The sequence below is a fragment of the Caloenas nicobarica genome, chromosome 3 (genome assembly GCF_036013445.1).
Source record: "Caloenas nicobarica isolate bCalNic1 chromosome 3, bCalNic1.hap1, whole genome shotgun sequence".
NCBI lineage: Eukaryota > Metazoa > Chordata > Aves > Columbiformes > Columbidae > Caloenas > Caloenas nicobarica.
This window is the reverse complement of record NC_088247.1, coordinates 84,456,927-84,480,015: the sequence shown is the minus strand read 5'-3', so window position 1 is coordinate 84,480,015 and position 23,089 is coordinate 84,456,927. Positions and strand designations below refer to the sequence as shown.

Sequence of the window (23,089 nt, the reverse complement as noted above, 5' to 3'; positions counted from 1 at the left end):
CGCACATTGTCCCATGGCTTCTTGAAACACACTTGCTTTTAGTTCATGGAACAAGGGAAGGTAAAATTGCACTTTTCAATACACTTAGATACTTAAAGATGCAATTTGTATCTTGAACATCTCATTATTTAAGTGCTCACTAGCTCTGTATAGTTCACCTTGCATACCTAGAAGCAAGAATGTTATTGCTTCAGTTTCTTAATCTGGTTAAGTGAATGACAACTAAGTGATGTCAGTCTCTATCAAATCCAGTGATGGCTTTTTGCAGGAATTTTAGTTATTGTGTTCAACTGTATTTCTATTTAATGCCATCAGACTCTTATCATGCAAGGAAATAACACTTGACCTATCTTGTTGGTGCTGTTCTTTTTGCCTTTGCCTACCTGAACAAAATAGTTGTGATTTCTCCAAATTATAACCTTTTTCTTCTTATTAAATATGGTCCATATCATTAAGCTTGTTTCATTGTCCTCTTTTTAAACTGTTTCAAATACTGTCAAATCTTTTTTGAGCGGAGGTGATGTTTTAGTTTAACCTCAGCTAGCAATCTAAACCACGTAGGGGAGAGAACTGAAAGGGAGGATGAAAATGCATGGATTGAGATTAAAACAGTTTAATACAATAACATAATACTAATATACTACTAGTAATAAACATACATAGAAAATGAAAACAAAACATAAAAATAAGTGATTCTCAAAGCAATTCCTCAGTAAGTCCGTCCATGTCAAGTAGCCAGTCCAGGAAAGAGAGCACCCTGGTCCCAAACTGCTGATCCTGAGGAAAGAGAGAAAAAAGGCCAAATAGGCAGAAAGGCCCAGAGGCCAACTGCAAAATGGCAGAATGACAAAAGAGTGAACTAAAGGAACTCCTGAATGGAACTCAACCAAAATGGAGCTGAACTGGAACAGATCTCCCTAGCCAGAAAACTGCACTGTCATTAAATACACAGCATGACGCTAATGGCAGGGAATATTCTCTTTGATCAGCCCGGATGTCAGTCAAGGTCTGTTCCATCCATGCCCCCCCTTTCCAGCTGCCTCACATCTGCAGATAGAAAGCCCAAAAAGACCTTGGTCTCCCAGACAACAGCTAAGGTAATAGTTCTTACATTCTCTTCCTATCAACACAAAAACACTGGAAAGCTACATGACAAAGGATATTAATTCTGGCTCGAGGTGCTATCTTCTTGTTCTCAAATGAAATCCAAACGATGACCACGCTAGCTATGAAAAATAAGAGTTTCCAACTGCATGAAGAAAATTAACTCATTTTCAGTCAACCAGCACATTCCACTCCTTATTGCATATCATTTATGTCATGCTTAGGTATTACTAATACACTCTAATTAATTACTACTACTATATATATATACACACATATATACATATATACAAACAGATATCATTCCTTTAGTCCATGGGCCTTCCTTTTGAAATGTTCATTGAGTTCATTTAGTTCATGAGTTTGAGCTTCATTTTATCACAACAGTCTCCCAGTCCGGAAAGATGGTGTACCTAGTGCAGCTTGTTCCCACAGTTCATGGGTTAAAGATGTCAACTTTGAGGAAGTTGCCAGGTGCCACTTATTAAAGCTAGCTCTGGTTTCACCATCACTGCATTAATTTGAAAGACACTTATTGAACACTGTTAGTATGGCATATAGTATTATGTAGCAATTAACATTATGCAGTTCAATATTGAGCACCCAGAATCAAATCCCCCCGAGATACGTATGAGACTTCTCCATCCTTCATCATCACCCACCAAGTGCTCCCAGGTCCTTGAGCAAAAGCAATCCCAGGAATGGGTTTGCCTTGCCCGAGGCAGCAGTAACCCAGACTGCCTTCCCTAACATATTTTTCATGTGCACTGCAGGGATTTTATCTCCTTTTACAGCACGTAGAAGTCACTTGATAGAGAGGGCTCACAATCTGACTAGTCTGGAATGTACATTCTCCAAAAACCTACAACACTCAAGAAAGCTTGTGTCTCCTTTTTATTAGATGGTGGAGACATAGCTGCTGTTTTGTTGATCACATCCATTGGGATCTTACAACACTCATCTTGCCATTTTATTCCTAAAAAAATAGATCTGATTTCCTATAACAGCTTTTCAAACCACTCTTCAGATTTTTCAGACAGTCTCTCCATAGCTGAGACACAGGACTGGACTATAAAGAGGTAGTGAGCTCGTTCTCTAAGTCCCAAAGTTGGTCAGCTACTTTGTTCACCTTCTGTGTACCTGTGCTTGTCCAGCTCATTTCTGCAAAGGACCTAGCACACCACAGCAGTGCACTCTAAATGAAATTCCGCCACATGGGTCATCTACAATTGATTTCACCTGGATCTGTTCAGTCCTGACTGCCTGGGCCAAAATAAACTATCTCCCACAGAGCTAATTCTCTCAGGCAGAGGATACCTCTCTCCATAGTGTTCCACCTCCCTGGATGACATACATCATCCTTGAAGGGATACCTTGCCTTTGTGGCTGTCAGGAGTCACCTCCAGAGGCTGCAGGATTCTTTCTCTTTTCAATCACCTTGCCAAGGGCCGCTTCCCTCGACAGAGATCCTGTCTGCTTGGCTTCCTTACCCTCTAGTTCCAGACCACTGGCTCCATTATCCAATACATAGCATCGGAGCAGCCATGTTACAGTGTTCTTGACTTCATGATGACTGAAATCTCTTTGCCTATCTCACAGCTCACTTTGAGAAAAGGATCGAGTGGTTCTCTCTTGCTCTGCCCCCTGCCGTGATGATAACACTCCCTCATCCTCATTCGCCACATTAGTCTTTCTTGTGACTCTCTTTACAAGGGTGACTGATGCTGACACAGGCTGGTCATCTGCTTGACCTATTGCCAGTCTGGATAGTCACAGTGTGTGCTGCAGGGGACTGAGTGGCCAAAGTGGCTGTCACCAAAACTGGACTAGCTGCAGTACCTGCTGTCAGGGTTGGAGTAGCAGCAATGCCAGATGTGGGGGGCAGAGTGAGTGCAGTGGCTGTGTGGGAGCTGCAGTAGCTGCATTGTGTATCACTGAGGCTCAAGCAGATGCAACATCTGCCACAGGAGTTGGAGTAGCTGCAGTCCTAATTAGCCTTATCTCCTTAAATAATGTTATCACCAGCAAGAACTGACACACATGCAGCAAACCTGGCAATACCAACAGGGTACAATCAAATCCCCAAGGATATTCTAAATTCTCAAAAACATCCGTACTCTGTCATAATGAAAAAGGAAAGGTGTGGTTAGACAGCTCTTCTATAGCCTGGCTCATCCAATGGAAAAAAACAGAGGTACAATTATCTTGAATTTCCACTGGAGGGCTCTCAAGGTACAACAATAATGAATATAAATTCACTTATTGGCTTAAGTACAATTAAGTATATGAGTGCTAAACCACACAGCAAAACCATTACTGTAGACCAAATTCCAGAGGTGACAGACTGCACGAAAGTACTGGTAAAATATGCCCGGAACATATTCAGAGAGCATGATGACATAAGGCTTGACGCAGAATTTTTAAACCAATATGATAAATGCATTCTGCTTTACCACTGCTAGATGATGTCCAAAGAACACAGATCTGTGCTTCTCTCAACACTTCAAGCTGGTACCTTGCCAAGAAAATCAAACTTGAGTTGTGACAGTAAAAACACCAAACCTCAAAATTTTAGCCCCTCTCTCATGCCAAATTTTAGTCCCTCTTGCCCCACATCGGGAGCCAAATGAGACTGTTGTGGTTTAACCCCAGTTAGCAATCAAACCCACGATAGCCGCTCACTCACTCCCCATCATCCAACCAGGGGAGAGAATTGAAAGGGAGAAAACTCAGGGACTGAGATAAAACGGTTTAATATAATACCAAAATAATACTAATATACTGCTACTCATATATATAAAATGAAAAAAAAAAAAAAAAAGCGATACTCAATGCCTCATGAATTGCATCCGCACTGAGCAGCCAGTCCGGGAAAGAGAGTTCCCTGGTCCCAAACAGCTGATCCAGGGTAGAGAAAAAGGCCAGCAAGACAGAAAGGAGAGAATATCGCAGACAACGAGCTGCCTTATGCTTCTTTCTTCAGGAAGTTAATTTGAAAAATAACATTTTATGTTGGCATAAAAACCAAAACACCAAAACAAAAAAAGCACAGGTTTTTATCATTAAGATTTTTGTACATTTGGAAAAAGAGCAGTACAGAGGCTAAACTGTTCTCCCTGCTGGTACAAACTCAGTTTGTAATTGAAAATAATACTTCTGACAAGTGAAGCTGTCTGTTTAGAAGATTTAAGTGGTTTTAAATTAAAAGCACTTTAAAAAATAACCACTAAAAATTTTTTTAAAAAAAGGTTTTCTTTTCATAGAGAACTAAAGTTTTGGCCACATCTGCTTCTGCTTTTCCTGGGTTTACTCCTCAGTCTATTCTCAGATCCAACCTTCGCACCACACCCCTGGCAACTCACTCTGCATCTCCAGGACGATCAGTTACTCCTCCTCTACGAGCAAAGGAATCCAGAATATCTTTCAGAGAAGAAAACTCAAAAACAAAAGGGACTGTTGGGGTAATCTGGGTTGTCACTGGTGTTTTTTACAGTTAAAGGCTTTACGGACTGTGATTTCATTTAGATTTTTTAAAAATTTACCAAAACCCCTTATATTGAGAATTGGAATTTGAAATCAGAATGACAGACTTGAATTTGGTCAAAAAGGTTATGTTAGACCTTCTGTAGCATCCCATGCCCGCAGGAACATACTCATCAAAACAAGCAGTGACCTTGGCAGTTTTTGCTCGAGTGTTGTTAGGAGCTGTGATGGTTCCCAATGGCTGGTTCAGCTTCCCGCAATACCTTTTCAAATGCTGGCATGGCAGGAAGGTACGCAGCCCAGGAGCGGCGGCGAGGGACAGACACTGCCCCGGGCTGTGCCGGCAGCCGTGCCCGGTGGACCCCGCGGCAGCAGCGGCCGCATCCCCGCACTCACTGGCCCCACGCAGTTGAGCACCAGCCGCGTCTGCCTCGCCATGGCGGCCAGCGAGGCCGCATCGCCCACATCGCACAGCAGCACGCCGACCTCCGCCCCGAGCGCCGCCTTCCCTGCGCACCGGAGACCGCCGTCACCCACAGCGCCCGCCGCGCCGCATCCCTGCCCGCCCCGGGCCGAGCCGCCACCTCCCCAGCGCAGCCCCGATCGCGAGGGGCTCGTCCCGCCGCGCCCCTCAGCCCTTCCCCTCACACTCGCCCGGGGGCCACCCCGAGCAGATGGGGCCCGGACACTGGGACCGCACGGGCCCCACCACCGGACCGTTTGTCATCTTCGTATTGCCAAACCCTACAAGTACTTCCTCTCCCCTTTTAGCACAGCTCACAACGGGCAAGTAAGTAAGGAAGTTAACATACCTTAAGACAACAGTTCAGTGACGGCTGATCTTTATAATAACCCAGGAAAAAAAGACAAAACTATGCCTTAAACTCTGAGAAACAACTACTCCTCTTTTATTTCACTATGGGCATCAAGGCTTTAAATATAAGAACACCACAAAATAACAGCGCCAATCCCAAACAGGCATGGGGAGTAACTAGTGGTTTCAGCTGCTAAGGCACTTGTTATCCAAGGCCTGCCTGCTTTTAGTAGTCGGGGAATGGGGCAAAGCGAGACAGCTGTGGTTAACTGTGAAGCAGGTGCCATGGTGGTTCCAGTAAGTAGTAACTGAAAAGTTAATGTAAGAGATTAAACAAAATTCTAAAACTAGTATCCAGTAAGTCACGGATTTAACATACTTTCTAATTAAAACTCAATACCCTTTATGGTTTTGCTCACTATAGCAAATAGTATTATAACTTTTACCTCGATTTTTCTTCTGTTTCTCTGTAAACAATACCACAGTGAAACTATTTTATGATTAGGCTTTTACAGCCAAATAAGTTTTATTTGAGTTAGACCCAGGGAAGGTGTTAGTTCATACAGTCATGTCCTGACTTCAGACTTCAGGCTTGCTAATAACAGAGAACTCCACACCACGTTTGTTGAGGCGATCAATCAGTTTTGTTTTGGAGAAGGCTGCTCCTGGAGAATATACACCACCTCTGTATTGAAAAATCAAAAGATAAAAACATTAGTGGTGACTGACACCTTTTTTTGAAGTAAAATACGTGTTTCCCCACCCAAGAAAGAAAAAGCCACTTTGTCCCACAGGAGAGCATATCAGCAATGTGGCAAACTGGTTATATTCATAGGTTCATTTCTGCATCCAGCAAACTCAATAGAAACTATTCCATTAACTGAAACTACAGACACTGATGGAACAGATGCTGCAAGAGCATTACCAATAACCTACGACTAGATCCTTTCAAATTGAAAGGCAGAGGAAGCTTTAAATCAGCTCATGGTGAAGTATCTCCTTTGCACAGCCATTTGGGTAACACAGAAATCCACAGGGTTATGAGTTCTGTATTTTCAAAGAGAAACACACAGAGTAGCTTTAAGGGAGATCAAGCTTTTCTGCATGGAAAAGTACTTACTGCTTAGGCAGACAAGCTGTATCCTCCAGAAGAGATACAGCTGCTTGAACCATTGCAATTGGTGTAGCAACATAGCCAGGTTCTGCCAAAAAAACCCCAAACAAACAAGGTACAGTGTGTTGAAATGCAGAACGTAATCTTGCTCTTACCTACAGCATGCTGAAGGATAATCTCTTTGGCAATGAAACAGCCTTCCCCACCTAAAACCAGCTTTTTTACCTGGCAATCATCCCAAGTAGCTGGTGAAGTCCTTAAGATCTAATCTGGACAAATACTGCTTCAAATACAGGCCTATAACCAGACAACGACCACAAGCGATCACCTCTCGGTGACAGAGAGCTCTCTGTTACAGCAACAGCTTTCCCCATCCCATGCTTAAATACAGGCTTTCGCTGTGAGACTGGCACATTAGGCTACATCTCTAGTTACTTAAAGAAGCTATGCTTCATGAAGTCCTTTCTGAATATACATTCTTACTGTCTCCAAACTTTACTTCAGCTGTCATCTCCCCTCAAAGGAATGATCTGAACACAAGTATGTTATAGCTAGAAATGACACCATGCCAGATCTGTTTAAGTTCACTCACAGCAGACACAAAATAAATAGTAAGTCCAGGCTCTAACAACTGAAAACTATCCTTAAAGCACTCTGCCTTTAACTGCTCTACTCTGCAGAAATGGAAATGGGGAAAGTCCCAGAATCACAGAATGTCAGGGATTGGAAGGGACCTCGAAAGATCATCTAGTAGAAGGAATGAGAATGACAAGAACGCAAATGAATTAGCTACTTCAAAAAAGAGGTCACGATGAACGCTAGTATCCAAGGTAATACTCTATAAAGGCTGTTGACTTTGTCCATGCTGCAAGAGCTCCTTGAGGGTGAAAACAATAGCCATGGAGCCATACACCTGTTTTAGAGCAGGGAATGTGAGGAAAAAGCAGTTAGATGCTATTAACAAACATACCTGGCCCCTTGACTTCAGTGCAGATCTTTATATTTGGTTTGCCGTTCTGAGGATCTTGCCCCTCACTGTAACCCTCACCAAAAAAAGTCATTGTGAAAGAGGTTCCATCCATCTGTAGTGGCCAAGACAAGTGCAGTCACCAAAACAGTAACTTGCATCAGGCAAGCACAAGAATTAAATGTAAGTATCTATTATGCCAAATACTATGACCCATATAAACATGAGAGTGATTGAGTATTGCTTAAAAGGTGCAATCTCATCTAAATTTTTAATCGCTTCCACTTTCTTGGAACTGGTATTGCTCTAAAGTCCATTTATTCTCCCAGTGCCTCCAGTCCACGGTTTCCACTACTCAGTCTCCCCCGTCATCATCATTTGGGTGCAGTGAGCCAGCCATGCAAATACGTCAGACCCAGCACCACGATCCATCTTTTTCTCCTATCAGTTCCACATACTTTGATGTCTAATAACAAAAGGTATGATTATTTAAATATTCAAAGCTATCTCAACAGGCACAGAAAATGTGCATTTAGGTATCATTTGAGACTAAGCAGTTGACTCTAGATTACTATTCCACCATCACCATAACAAATGTGTTCAATAACTGTGATGGAAAACAGTCAGTTACCTGTTTCTGGGTTGGTCCTTTCTTTGTGAAGCGTCCAGCAGAGAAAAATTCTGGGTACTACATAATAAGAAGGTAAAGGGAAAAAAAAAAAAAAAAAAAAAGAGACCAACAGTAAACTACAGAGGGAAAAAAAAAATCTCCAAACACTTAATTCTTTTGAGTCTTGAACACTTACTTTTACCAGAAGTTTTCTTCCAAAGCTAAACTTCACAAGAAGAAGAAATAAAATGCCGGCAAACATCAGCTTGATAACAGAGCCAAGACCACCTATGTTCGCATAAGCGCCATACTGCACCTGAGGCAAACACATTTTCAGTGATATAATTTGCATTAAAATTTTTGCATCAATTCATTTGTAAAACGAAATCTACCCCCAAATTAGGATGCAATTGTTTGATGCTATAGAGAGCTGTTTAAATAGGGCCTTAAACAACTCTCTTAGTTCTAAACAACTCTTTGAGTAATACTTCACTTTAATTCATTATGAATAGACAATACAACTACAGAAAGGCGAGGGAACGAGCATGGTAAACAAGAGCGGAAAACTTTAAAGAAAGATGTGCTTTGGCATCTGAATTCAGGCTTCCTTCCTCAGATCTTCTTTCCTCCTCTTTGTGTTTTAGTTGAAGAGAAACCAAGGCCTTGCTCTAAAATTCTGCAATAGTAATGTTAAGCCTTTCTTATTAGTAGTTCCCAAGTATATTTTCAGAGTGCTTTCTCACCTTCATCTCTCAACAACAGATGCGTGCGATTCTGTACAGCTGTAACACAGATTGTTGGTGCTGGTCTCCTCTCAGGAAACCATGGAAAACAAAAACTAAACATCTTTTCTACCATCACCACCTCACATTGCCTTTACTCTGCATACCAGAGACCCAAGCATCAAAGAAATTTCCAGATACAAATGAGCAGTGTGTGAATTCTCTATCAGAATGTTTACTATACTACGCTGACCTGACCGTAGTTGCACAGACTACAATTATGATGCTTTTAGAAGCTCTACTGATACAAAAAAGCCTCACAAACAGAATTAAACATCATTGCCCAAAATCATGGAACCTACCTCTCAAACATTTCTGTGACTCAAGGCTTCCATTCCCTACAAATCCATACCCAGGAATCAGACAGCATGAGAACCCTACAAGAGACTCCCGTAACAATTACGCGAGCAGCAGTAACCACGCTCATCAGGCAGAGTATCAAGTAGCATGAAACAGGCCCCTGCACCCAGAAGAACCTGGACCACATCAGGTCACACAGCTTCCAAAGGTGACCAACAGAACAAGCCTCCTCTGTAGAAGCAAAAGCACACCACAGTTCTTACTGTTTACCTAACACTACAGAAACCCTACTACACAGATCTGCACCAAGAACACTTATACAAAGGAAAGAGTCACTGAAAATGGTAATACAGACAAAGTATACTAATAATAGTAACTTACAGGTGTTTCCTGCAACTCTGTGTGCAAATAACGCTGAGACCGTTTCACCACAGAAGCATCAGATCCCATGAATGGAATGGAGTACTCTTTGAATTCCTGACTGAAAAACACAAGTCCTCTGCAAATGGGAAAAAAAAAAGTCAGAAAAAAGGTTCAAATGTTCATGCAAACTGCAAGAAACTGATCAGAATAGCCCTGCCAAGACTGGCTTTTTCTCAAGCATTTTTATGACATTCTCTCTTTTCACTGAAAGAAACCACTCCAAATTTATCCCCATCTCAACTCAAAATCCCACACACTCTAGCAAGGATGAATTTGATAATCAGAAGAATATTCTCCTCAATTTTTTTATTCTGTTCTGCTCATCACTTCTGAAAGCCAGCTCCAAAGTTTGCCATGTCACTAAAAGTATCTTAGAACAAGTTAACTTTGAGACCCAGTAAATGCAGGGGCACATTCTTTTTTCACTAAAAAATTAACAAATCAGTTAAACCGAACACCTGTTTAATTCTACTAGATGAGCACCTATGCGTTCATATTGTACTAAAGTCCTAAATGCATCTTTTTAGTATTTAATAATATGTTAACAAGCCATATAATAAATACTGGAACAGTTAGGAGATACCATGTTTCACATCTTAGGCTTCTTATACCTTCTTTTAAGTTTTGCACCAACTACTGGAACAGGGGCATATCCTATCTTTTTTCGAAGCTTCCTCAGGCTGTCTTGATCCGCAAGGCCATAAACAGCTGACTTCCAGGTCCCATCATGTATACAAGTACCCTGTGACATACCATGACATGGGAATTAATTCAGTAGCCAAAGCTTTCATGTGTTATTTTAGTAATAGCCTTAAAATTATTTCATGTGTTACATATTATTACAATTATTACATATATGTTACAATTACATTCATTAAAGTATATTGAAGTGTGGTGGGTTGACCTTGGCTGGACACCACCTACTCACCAAGCCTCTCTATCACTCACCTCCCTCCTCAGCAGGACAGCGAGGGGGCTAAACAAGATATAAAAAAACCCTCGGCGGTCATGAGAAAAGCAGTTTAATAAAGCAAAAGTAAAGTCCGCAGGCAGAAGCAAAGGAAAACCACAGATATATTCTCTACTTTGCAAATGCAGGCAATGTCCAGCCACTTCCCAGGAAACAGGACTTCAGTACACATAGTGGTTGCTCCAGAAGACAAAAGTCATGATAACAAATGCCCTCCACTCCTCCTCCTTTCTCTTAGCTTTTACTGCTGGGCAGACATTGTATGGTATCGAATATCCCTTTGGTCATTTTGGGTCAGCTGTCCTGGCTAATATCCCCTGCCAGGATCCTGTCCACCCCCCGTGTACTGGGTGAGGAAGAGTGAATGTTGAAGAGACAGCCTTGATGCCGAATGAACACTGCTCAGTAGTAGCCAAAACACTGGTGTGTTATCAACACTCTTCTAGCCACCAACACAAAGCACAGCACTGTGAGGGCTGCTATTAGGAAAATTAACTCCATCTCAGCCAGACCAAATACAATCTGCACCCACACCATTTGCATCATGCTCAGGTTCCACATAATTTAATACACACGTGTATATATATACATGTATCTTCTAACCATCCCATTGCATTTAATTCTCATTACTGAAATCCCTTCTTACCAACACTGACAACTTATATTACATACTTAAACTACCTTTATACTCACCATACAGATTCATGCATTCTCATTAACTACTATCCCCTGTCCTTTAACAGATATTACTCTCCCATTCCATAGGCTTCCTCCATTTCTCCAGATGTTCATAAGAACAGCCTATGACTTGGGCCCTATCTGTCAAGATAGGTGCTCAGGACTGGCAAAGAAGTATGTTGATTGTCGGGCACCAACACCAGCTTGGTTTGGGTCATCGTTGCATTATTGTAATAATGACCTTAGAATTATTACATATATTACACATTATTACAATTATTATGTATATGTATAATGCTTACATGCATTGAAGTATACTGAAACAACCTCCACCAAAGAAAAAACACCAACAGCCAAACACTAGGATTATTGGCAACACACTCTGCATCTGTTATAGTTTACTTGAGTATGACTCCTTCCCACATCTCTGCAAAAACTTAAGTATTTCTTGGAACAGCTCAACACAACAAACCTTAGGTAGACAGCCTATGGAAACGAACCTTATAAAATGGCATTTGCTTGGGATGCTTTTATTAGCTCCTGAAGAATAAAGTCCTTAGACTCATCATCAAAGAACTGCCAGCTTGTTCTTTGGTCTGAATTAATATAACAATGGTTATCCTAATGGGCTATGGTGATGTTATCACAAATACCTCCGAGTTTCCAAGAAAGTGTAACCCAACTCACCTCAGGCCCAGATTTCACCTTCAGGAAACTTTCGACAGCAGTTAACGTACCTTTAAGGGAGGAGAAAATATCACTTGGCACATAGAGTAATTAGTTAACAAAGCCAGAGTACACTCTGGTAGACTCAAATAGCAGGACACTGACATTATTAGTTGAAAAGGCAGAGCCACATCTTTATCTCAAAGTACAACAAGCTAAGATTAAGTTCCACAGCTATTTTACCTAGCAAGAATCAAACTTCTAACGTAAAGTACTTCGATGAGGGTCACTAATATTATCTTTACTCATTTTTCATTTGTCTTATCTAGTTAATGAGATAATGTAAATAATCAAATTTAGAAAAAGGAAAATAATATATAAGAGCCATATTTAGTTCTCCTCCAAGTTTCAAAATAAAGGATGGTGTAGGCTGTGAAACCTGAGATGGACTTAAGGATTTTGGTAGACCTTTTCTAGTTACAAAACAAAACAAAACCAACCAAACAAAAATTCCCCCACAAAACCACAACCAACCACACCAAACACAAAACCAAAAAAGCCCCCAAAAAAACAAACCCACAAAAAACCTGAAACACACAAGATATCCTAAAACATTTAATTTTAGCATATCTTGTGTTCTGCAGGGAATGCTTAGTTGTGATGAACAGCAAAACAAAACAACTCCTCCAAATTCTGCTTTGTTTTGCTTTGCTCAGTTCCTTCTGAGATTGTAAAACTGTACTTGTATGGGCAAATTTCAACACAGCAAGCAACTGGATAGACAGGTGATGATACCATAAAGTAAAACCAGGAAGAGATATCAAACATCTTCATTCAAACCTAGTATTGGGCATCAAATTATAAGCCCATGAGCAATGAGACACTCATTTCTGTGCCCCTCCTCCCCCTCCAATCAGATCCAGATTGTTTTCTTAAACTGAAAGTTGATGACATGCTCCAATGTAAAGCAATCCCACAAACAGCCATTTCAGTAGTACATAAAAGCAAAACATTTGGCTACTCTTATCGGCCCTTGCAGTTGAAAATCAGATCTCATGAATGAAGTATCCTCATTTGAGATTAGGATCAAGCATGATTTACATAGAATGAAATCATTTCAAATCTTTTGTCCAATACAGTTATCTTTCAGTTACTGCCTATCGCCTCTTGAAGAAAAAGGCATTGTATGGAGCTTATACAACTTACAAAACCTGATCACCCACTCATTTGCGATCCCTTTCCCACCGCCTTCCTGTCCCCACTGTCTCTGGCCCACAAGATTCTCACTGCACAAGAGGCAGTGAGGTTTGCCTAGAGTTATCCACAACGCAGGCCGAGCAGCCTAGAGGTTCTGCTCTCTCAGTGAGTAACATTACCTTGAATCCCTCCTCTACCTAATGACCAAGTTTCTCCAATCTAATGGGAATCTAATTTACTTTTAAATTTTCATCTACCAGATTTGGTTGAAACTGGTCAGCTGGTAAAGGCAGGCAAAAGAGAAACTGAAAGAGTTTTCACCTAAGTGCTGCTCCTTTAGGAAACCAGACGAAAGCATCCCCTGCATTTCTTTTTCAGCATGAGGTCATGTTTATACGTCACCTTTCAACTTGTCTCTGGTGTAGAGTACTCCCATATCGGCTGGTATAGAGTCAAAGCCACAGCTTCCAATGATGTATACTCCCTTTTCTGCAGCTTTTTTGTTGTATTTCAGGTACATTCCTTCCAGAAACTAAAACAAAGTCAGAACAAATATTTTAAGCAGAACTACGTATTTGGCCATCGGCACTTCACTGTCATATCATAGTACCCTACATACTTCAAACCACTTAGAAGCTTCTTTAAGATGGCTACATATTATTCCTGGTTTGTGCTATGAAAGCGTCAGAGCAATGCAATGAAATGTGATCCACCCAAAATTCCTACACAGAATCACAACTGAGACTTGAAACAGAACTCAAAAATTCTGGATTTCCAGACAGAACCTGAGAGGCTCTTGTCTAAAAGTAAGAAAACTATACAACAAATACACATCGATGTACTTTAAAATAATTAATGCATCTTAAAAGTGTAGATCAGGAGGCACAATTTGCCTTCATGTTCAAAAACATTAGCAGAAACATACTAAACAAATACTCCTTAAACAGATCCTTGATATAAGGGAACATTTTTCTGCTGTCACCTACCTGGGGTTCTCCACTGATGTCAATGCAGCTTGCACCATTTTCAACACAAGCTTCTACCACAGGCTCTCCAAAGAATCTATACTATAGAAGGAAAGAACACCACACATAACAAAATAAAACCCGCACAACACAACTAACCCAACGTGCTTTATCTAACATATGCATCTACAATAGAAGTAAACACTTGATGGATACTCCTTTGGCTAAGTGGGGCAAAAATTTAATAGTTCTTGTATTTTTTTGGAGGATGGGGAGAAGAAACAGTATAACAAATTCCACTGCTGGTAAATGAGTTTCCTGTGCAGATTATTCCACTGTATTTTTCTAAGATAAGATCTCCAAGGCCAATCTAATATATCTAACCTCAATTTATGATTTCTGCACTCACATTACCAGCATGTTCTCTACTTAAATACTCTTTAATTTCAAAGACATTGTCATGACCCAACTTGCAGCTCTTGTACTTTGATCTCCTCTTGAACACGCCGGAAATATTGACGTTGAGAGGTTTAAAGGGGCAAAGAACTGAAACCAGCAAGTCTCCCGGCTTCTTTTCCAGCTCTATCTTCAAATAGAACACCACTTAAAACACTTTGGCCCAACCCAAAACTCCTCCCCACTTTACAATGTTTGTTATGCCGCCTGTGAAAGACTTAGAAAGCCCCAACCCTCCGTGAATTACAGCACCAGAGACTCTGGTGAGAAATCTTCAGGCAATTACAGTATACGGCTGTACTTCGGGTTCCATTTCAAAAAGCTGCATTTCACCCGGACGGCTCCGGGAAGCCCGGAGCCCCGCAGCGGGTCACCAGCAGTAGCCGCAGGTCTCCCTGCCCCCAGGAGCCGGGCGCCCGGCCCACGCAGCCCAGGAGCGGCGGCGAGGGGCAGACACCGCCCCGGGCTGTGCCGGCAGCCGTGCCCGGTGGACCCCGCGGCAGCAGCGGCCGCATCCCCGCACTCACCGGCCCCACGCAGTTGAGCACCAGCCGCGTCTGCCTCGCCATGGCGGCCAGCGAGGCCGCGTCGCCCACATCGCACAGCAGCACGCCGACCTCCGCCCCGAGCGCCGCCTTCCCTGCGCACCAGAGACCGCAGTCACCCACAGCGCCCGCCGCGCCGCATCCCTGCCCGCCCCGGGCCGAGCCGCCACCTCCCCGGCGCAGCCCCGACTGCGAGGGGCTCGTCCCGCCGCGCCCCTCAGCCCTTCCCCTCACACCCGCCCGGGGGCCGCTCCGAGCGGACGGGGCCCGGACAGTGGGACAGCGCGGGCCTCGCCACCCCTGGACGATGGCGCTGCGCCACACGCCCCCAGCCGCGGCCCGTACCCAGGCTCTCGGCCGCCCGCTGCAGCACCGCTTGCAGCTTCTCCCGGCTCCGCCCGGCCACGGCCCAGCGCAGGGCGCCGCGCAGCTCCCCGCTGCTCGCCGCCCGCGCCACCTCCTCCACCACGAACTGGCCGGTGAAGCCCGAGGCCCCGAACACCACCAGCTCGTAGGGCCGCTCGACCGCCCCGTCGCCGCCGGCCGCCATGGCGAGAGGAGCCGCCGCACCCCGCGCAGCGCCAGGCAGCGGCCGCGACCGCGCGGACACGCCCAGGCCACGCCCCTCGATCCCTACAGGGGCGGAGCGCGAGGGCCGCTCGCGGGGCGGCCGTTAGGGCAGTTGGGGGCTTGAGGTCCCGGCGGTGTGAGGCCCGTGAGCTGCTCCCCGCGCGAAGCGGCTCTGACAGCGGCGCCGCCGGGAGAAGTGCCTTTGCTCTCGGTCCTGCAGCGAGGAGAGAGGGGGAGGAGCTCTCTGAGGAGATTTTTAACTTCCTGTCAACACACGAAAGTGGACCAGGCTTTGGCCAAGCGGTTTTGGACCCCAGCAGTTGAAGCAACGACGTGTGTAGGGAAAGGCCAACATCACTGGCCCCACAGCAGACATTGTCTCCTTGAGCACGGGTCATTACAATGAGTTATTGACATAAGCATTTCGGCACAGGTAATGTAGATGAATCAAGGACTCTTAGCAATCAAAAAGAAAACCTTAATGACCTAGAAGTAAAATGAAATATTGTTTCCCCCACAGCCACAGCAAATATTTATGTTTCACTCAACAACAGAAGCAGAATAAGGAAAAATCTGAAGTTCCCGTTGCAGTGGGGGGAAGCAGTGACCCTGCAGAGCCCAAATGGTAAGGAGCATTCACAGCTGCACAGCGTGGTGAGGTGTTGTTGTGTCCTCTGTGCTTGTCACGGCCAGGCTGCCCACCTGGAGTCCAGAGGCTTGCAGCAAGTCACTTGGGAAGCAACCTCATGAATCCTGCCCGCTGGCCCTTTCTCCCAGGGAGCTTCTGCCATGTGTAAAACATTCCTGATAGATGGCTGTCTAACCTGTTTTTAAAACCTCTAGTGACAGACACTTTCACACTGTTCCCCAGGCCATTTCCTCACCTCTTAAACATCAGCATCAACTCCTTGAGTAGTGCAGATGCAGTTGTTTGTAGGCCTACACTATCAGCTGTATCAGTGAAACAACTCAGTCTAATAAAAAACAAAGAGTCAGGGAGTGAAAGACAAAGGCTGGTTTTGTGTTCTTCTTTAATCCAGATCATCTTGTTGATCTGATTTAGAGAGCAACCTTGCAAAACCAGCTTCTTGTCTTTGAGGTCACTGAACATCTCACTAGTCAAGCTGGTCTCTTACTGCCTACCTGTCCTTCCTACACACTGGGATAATTTCCAGCTGTGCTCATAATACTGTTGAACTCCTCTGAGCTGCTTTCCTCTTACACTCCATTTTTCTCTTCTGCCACCAATTCTCAAAGTGAAGTCGGTTTTCTTCAAGGCTACTGTCTTTGGTCTTTCTTTCTCCCTTCTGCTTTGCACAAGCTTTGCAAAAACATTGCAACAATAAGCAATAGATACTATTCCCCTAAACTGAAGTTAACAAAAATCATTATTTCTTCCAACTTTGCATTAATATTTAAAATTGTTCAGTGAGAGGAGATTGTAAGGAGTCTGGAAATTGCAGAGGGATTCTGACATGGCTTGCAGGGCAGGCTGGGATCTGTAGCCTGCTTTCTTCATTCCTTTCCTACAGAAGCTTCCCTCTCCCATATTATCTCCTTTTCACATCTAATCCTCTGTCACTCCCAGAAAACAAGGCAATTTATAAACCCATGACTCTGACTTAACCATTTATAAAGAACCAGGACTGCACAAGCTTCCTTGGGCTGTATGTATTTAAGACCTGCATTGTGTCTTGGCAAGCACAAACTTGTATGCAGTGCTAAGCAGCCTGTCTCCTCTCAGTGCCTGAAACACCATATTGGGCAGACTCATCCTGCTTATCAATCCACAACTCTCAAGATTTCATCTACTTGTTCAAGGTCAGCTGTATTTCTTTAAAACACACCTGCTGGAGCAAGATAATTTACGTAAATTGCAGATTACACAAGCAAGAAATCAGGTGTTCAGAGCTGCAGAGGGACACCTGAAAACCAACTAGAGGGCATCAAAACATGAAGCAAACTTGGTGGTTTTTTTTTTTTTTTCTTACATAAAATATCGTTATAGTAGCTCCAACTCATTTTTTTCTCAGGAGAGACCTGTGGTTGGCAAGCAGAAGTGTTCTGTTTGCAGGAATCTCCAGTTTCACTCCAGCTCACTGGGTTAAAAAAGAACAAAAAGCAAAGTCTCATAGCCAGTTTTCCTTCGTGCCTGTGACAATAACAAGTAGAGGGGGAAGTTTCAAAATAGCAAACATCAAGGAATGTCAAGGCTCTGATTTTAAATGGGAGGCTTACAGCGGTCTTGACTGAAGACAAAGGTTAACCTGTCTCCCTAGTTAGCGTTGCCAACACAGGATTACAAAAATTATTCTGTGGGAAAGCAGTAGGAAGGTTTACAGTTTTTCCTTGTCCAATAGGAAGACAAGAAATGCCAGATCTGCTGCCAAGTGCAGTTCTGCAAAGGAGGTTCAAACTTGAATCAGCTTTAGAATCTCACAAGAAAAGATATTGCCGTTTCTTTTAAAATCTTATTTTTCAGATTTGAAGGTGCTTTTGCTTCTGTGTTGTTTTGTTGTTGTTGTTGCTGTTGTTGTTTTTCCCACGTATATCTGCAGACAGATACTTAAAGATTTCAGTACTTTCAATAAAGCCTCATTTAGCCAGGCTGACTCAGTCTAAAATAACTTTAACTCATAGTGGTCTCTGCCATCTTCTTTGGGACAGAGAAGCACGGAAGCACACACATGCACAAGCCATATCTTTTCAAATGCCTTAAATAAAAAGGGGCATGCCTCCCCTTGCTAGCTTCTGTTCCTCCCAGCACCTCTGCTGGGGTCTGAGGAGTTTGTGTAAGCATTTATAAGAGCACACGTATGTCCCAGCATTTTGTACGGTACATGTTCTGATAAAAATCCTTCCTATCAATATTTATATATTTCTTGAACACCAATCTTTGTGGTAAAGTTTTTATACTCATTTATAACTTTAGGGTAATTTTTGTTAATTAAAGTGGAAATGCGGATGTTATTCCATGACTACTTTTTAATTAGTGTAATAATAAGGTAGCAGAAAGAATCCAATAAGATTTCAATTGCACAATGCTGTATGAAGGCAATTTTCTTAAATACAACATGGTAATTGTCTTGTACCCTAAAGGATGAAATAAGATCACTGGCTTGCACCATTGCAAAAGTTACTACAGAACACCAGAAAAATAGAGCACAAGAGTAGGCAGAGGTGTTGGGAAATAAGGTTGATTAACAATGCATGGGTAATTCACTACAGGGTATGAAGAACTATGTGGGTTGGCATATAAGGGATTTAAAAAAAAAAAGGCATCTATGTACCTGCTATAGTTGCTCAGTACTGTAAAACCATGAGAAAAAAATCTTTCTGGAACAAAGCCCCCAGTTCTTAGTGCCATGCTGTATCTTATCATTAATTTATGCAGAATATTACTTTATGGTCAAGAGGCAATAGGCTTCAAAAAGCCGCCCAATACAGAACTTAAGAATTTGTGATAAACCAAACCATTTAGACAGGGACAAAGAAGAGGAGTCTGAAATTTAAAACTGCAGAGAATCCAACAGAGAGTTGCTTGCCACGTGTGGCAGCTCAGGAATACTTTATTTATTTTAATTTTACTTTAACATTAAAATATCACCTAAACTTTTTGAAAAAAAAATCATAGAATCATTCAGGTTGGAAAAGACCCTTAAGATTATCAAGCCCAAGTGGTAAACTAACACTGCCAAGCCCACCACTAAACTATGTCCCTAAGAAGCTCATCTACACATCTTTTAAACACCTCCAGGGATTGTGACTCCACCACTTCCTTGGGCAGCCTGTTCCAATGCCTGACAACCCTCTCCATGAAGAAATGTTTCCTACTATCCGATCTAAACCTAACCTGGCGCAACTGGAGGCCGTTTCCTCTTGTCCTATCGCTTGCTACTTGCAAAAAGAGACCAACATCCTCCATGCTACAACCTCCTTTCAGGTAGTCGTAGACAGCGATAAGATCTCCCCTCAGCCTCCTTTTCTCCACGCTAAACAGCCCCAGTTCCATCAGCCGCTTCTCACCACACTTGTGCTCCAGGCCCCTCACCAGCTTTGTCGCCCCCTCAATGTCTTTCCTGTAGTGAGGGGCCCAAAACTGAACACAGTATTCAAGGTGGGGCCTCACGAGTGCCAAGTACAAGGGGACGATCACTTCTGTAGTCCTGCTGGTCACACTATTCCGAATACAAGCCAGGATGCTGTTGACCTTTTTGGCCACCTGGGCATGCTGCTGGCTCATGTTCAGCTGGCTGTCAGTCAGCACCCCCAGATCTCTCTCTGGCAGGCAGCTTCCCAGCCACTCTTCCCTGAGCCTGTAGCACTGCCTGGGGTTGTTCTGACCCAAGTGCAGGACCATCTTTATATGTGATATGTATATTGTATACATATATATATTCAACCAAATAAAAATAAGAAATGAACAGCTATTTCCACCTATTTTGCTTACTTCTAAATTAGATTACAAAACAACACATGGCAGCCTATGACACCTGCAGATCCCACCCTTTTATTTTTTAATAAGCTTTATACACAATTCCATTCATACACAACTCTAACCAAGATCTTAAAAGAAGAGATGAAATCACCATTGACCCACGGAAGTATGGCAGAGGTCAGAGCTTTTGATTGCTTCTGAAGTTCAGGCTCTTTACTCAACATTTACTGCCATTGTCACTTCTCACAGTGAACTTGAAACACTGGTATGAAAAGCCTGATAAATGTACAGGTTTTGCAGCAGAGACCAAGCAAGAAAATGTAGGGGAAGAGCACATTTTTCTGATGACACTAAATATTAACCAACATTGCATTAGAATGCTCTATAATAAAAGTGGCCGCACAGTAAATTAAGACATAAAGAGATAAACATCAGAGTACTCTTGCTGGGTACTGCAGGGCTCTGCCCTACCTCACAGCTCAGTAGTCATTTTGAGGACAACAATTAAAGATTTGGAACTTTCTCCCATAGTTTCAGAGAAATTATTTAAAGGCAGCTAAGAATTTAAGAGTGAAAGAATTCAGAAAATGCAAACCAATCCATGCTGGAGAAGTTAAAACCCAGAATACAGCAATGCTAAAAGAAACAGGAATCAATGTTTTGCCCAGTGAATGGCAAATGTGGGAGATATTAGCAAAGCAGAAGCATCAAATTGCATAGAAGGAAATTAAAATGTCTCCATTTGAAAGTCTCATTTTAGACATTGCATTCTAGTTCAGCCACTTCCCTACAATGAACAGACTGGCAAATTACAGACAGTTCCAAGAAAACAATCCAGGAAATAATGAATCATCCAGGAGTAGAAATGGAGACATCTTCCAGGAAAAAAACTGAAATTAAAGGTATATATTTTTAAGCTAAAAATAGCTGCAGAGGTATGATAACACTTTGCAAATATCTGAGGATGTAACTTCTAGGGATGGAGGGTGAAGGACTTGGAATACAAAAAGAGGTGCACACCTGAGCAAACACAGCTGACAGAGTGACCATCGCAACCCATTCCTCACAGCAAGGGTGGTGTCAATAGGAGAATGAGACCAATGGTTTGATGAGTGCCAATGGACAGGACATGTGAAACTGAGTGTGTAAGTAGGTGGAACAATGCACCAGAATGTTAGTGTGAGGAAGCCATACATTCCAGCAAGAGTAAGCGGATGGCTAGATAGATCGCCTCTTCTTGACTGTCTGCAGCCTCCAGCATTAGACTGAATTGTAAAAGTATCTAGCCACATTTCCCTCAATTAAGTTGTGAATATAACACCAGAGTCTATTAGCTCTTAAAATATTCCTTGTATCTTATTTAAGCAAGGTCATTATAAAGGGAAAATATCTATGTGCCATAGTTAGCTAAAACTGTTTGCTGGCAAAACCGTACATTTCCTCAATCTTATTCTCTGTACTCTGCTGACTTTAGTTACCTACAGAACTTCTTGGGGGCCAGCCAAGGCCTGGCCCCACACCCAGATGCCTCTGTTCAGTGCATTTGAATGCTCTGTCAGTGTTAATGCAAAGTATCCACAAGTACTTTTCTTCTTTCAGGTTGTATTCTGTCTGTTCACACACCAAGAAGAACTCTCAGATTGACCAGTTACACACAATGGCAAAACAAGGACCACTCGTTTCTGTCACATCAACAGATCACAGCTGAACTACACAGGCATTACTGTTCTCAAAACCCTTAGCTGTCTTTGAACTGATAATATATTCCATCATGTGGCCTCCAAAATATCTTCTTTTTCCCAGTACTTTCTTGAACAGCTCCTATGTGAGGCCATCTATCCACTGCGTCTGTTTCCTTTACAGTAAGAGTTAGGGAGGATGGTCCTTCACAAAACTCTGATCTTCATTCCAGAAAGTATGGCAGCTCAGTGCAAAACACAGCTCCCTACATTCTGCAAGCAGAGCACATAGCTACTCCTTCTAACCCTATAGGGTTGCACCATCGTAACTTCCCCTGAAGCCACCCTCTCTCACTAATGCTACATCTTCATGAACTCTCAGAGACTGAATGGAAGGGAATTGCTGACAAGAGGAAAAGAAATGGTGCAGTGGTGCAGCTTTTCTCCCTCTTGCTCCTGTGAAAGGAACTGGGAGAAGAGAGCACACCATTTAGTTTTGTGCAGCTGCTCTTACTCTGCGTGGATGTTTTTTGTCAGAGAATTACTGTAGAATTTTGGGAGAGCAGAATGCCAAATATCCTGTGCTCTCAGCCCCTATACCCTGCAGAGGTATACCTATGCTGAAATATGGGTGAGCAACAACACTTCAAAGCTGCTTCTTCTATGTCTCCCATGTAGCTACTATTCAGTAGGCCCTAACTGAGCTTCTGGCAGGGTAGCTGCAATTGAATTTAGATCTTTCTGTAATATGGACAAAGGCAAGATGTCTTTCATCTTCCTCATAGGAAAGATCCTAACAGATCTCTAGGGTCTGTAATGTTGGAATGGGGCACATTTCCCAAAATCTGCTGCTCACAAATGTATCTCATCAAGGAGGTTTTCAGAGAATTGCCACAAAAATGATCAACTATATCCTTTTGTTCATTCTGTAGAAAGCAGAAGTTTAGCTTTCAGATCACTGTCTTCCCTCAGGACTGCATTTAGAGTTAAGAAGTCAGCACATGTAGCATTTACTGTGAGGATGGAAAGAACAAAAACACAATATAATGCAGAGACAGCAAATTCACCTTATTTTATAGAGCTGACATGCTCAGCAGCATGCAGAGCCAGTAACTGAACTTTGAGAAACACTAAAGAACCAAGTGGTTCTACAACATGGGAAATATCTGCAGGGCAGAACACTTTTCCATCTTCTTTGGCATATGTCCAACACTCCTTTTTACAAGGCCTGTTTAGAAAGCCCTGCATCAGTTTGTATCAGGACAGAACCTCACTTACCAACACAGAGACAATTCTTTTCCACTTTTCTGAATTTCTGGGATAGCATT

The 23,089-nt window shown here is 42.8% G+C and overlaps 1 protein-coding gene across 1 annotated transcript; it reads right to left on the bottom strand.

Annotated features, from left to right (window-relative positions):
* Positions 1 to 5,466: 5,466 nt before the first annotated feature.
* SCCPDH (saccharopine dehydrogenase (putative)) lies at positions 5,467 to 15,688 on the bottom strand. Its single transcript, XM_065632813.1, has 12 exons — positions 15,420 to 15,688; positions 15,057 to 15,169; positions 14,095 to 14,175; positions 13,511 to 13,640; positions 11,933 to 11,982; positions 10,209 to 10,339; positions 9,556 to 9,673; positions 8,289 to 8,408; positions 8,114 to 8,170; positions 7,486 to 7,597; positions 6,522 to 6,603; positions 5,467 to 6,086 (listed from the first exon to the last, which is right to left on the bottom strand). Exons 1-12 carry the CDS (start codon positions 15,622 to 15,624, stop codon positions 5,981 to 5,983), a joined length of 1,305 nt encoding a protein of 434 aa, XP_065488885.1. The 5' UTR covers positions 15,625 to 15,688; the 3' UTR covers positions 5,467 to 5,980.
* Positions 15,689 to 23,089: the final 7,401 nt, after the last annotated feature.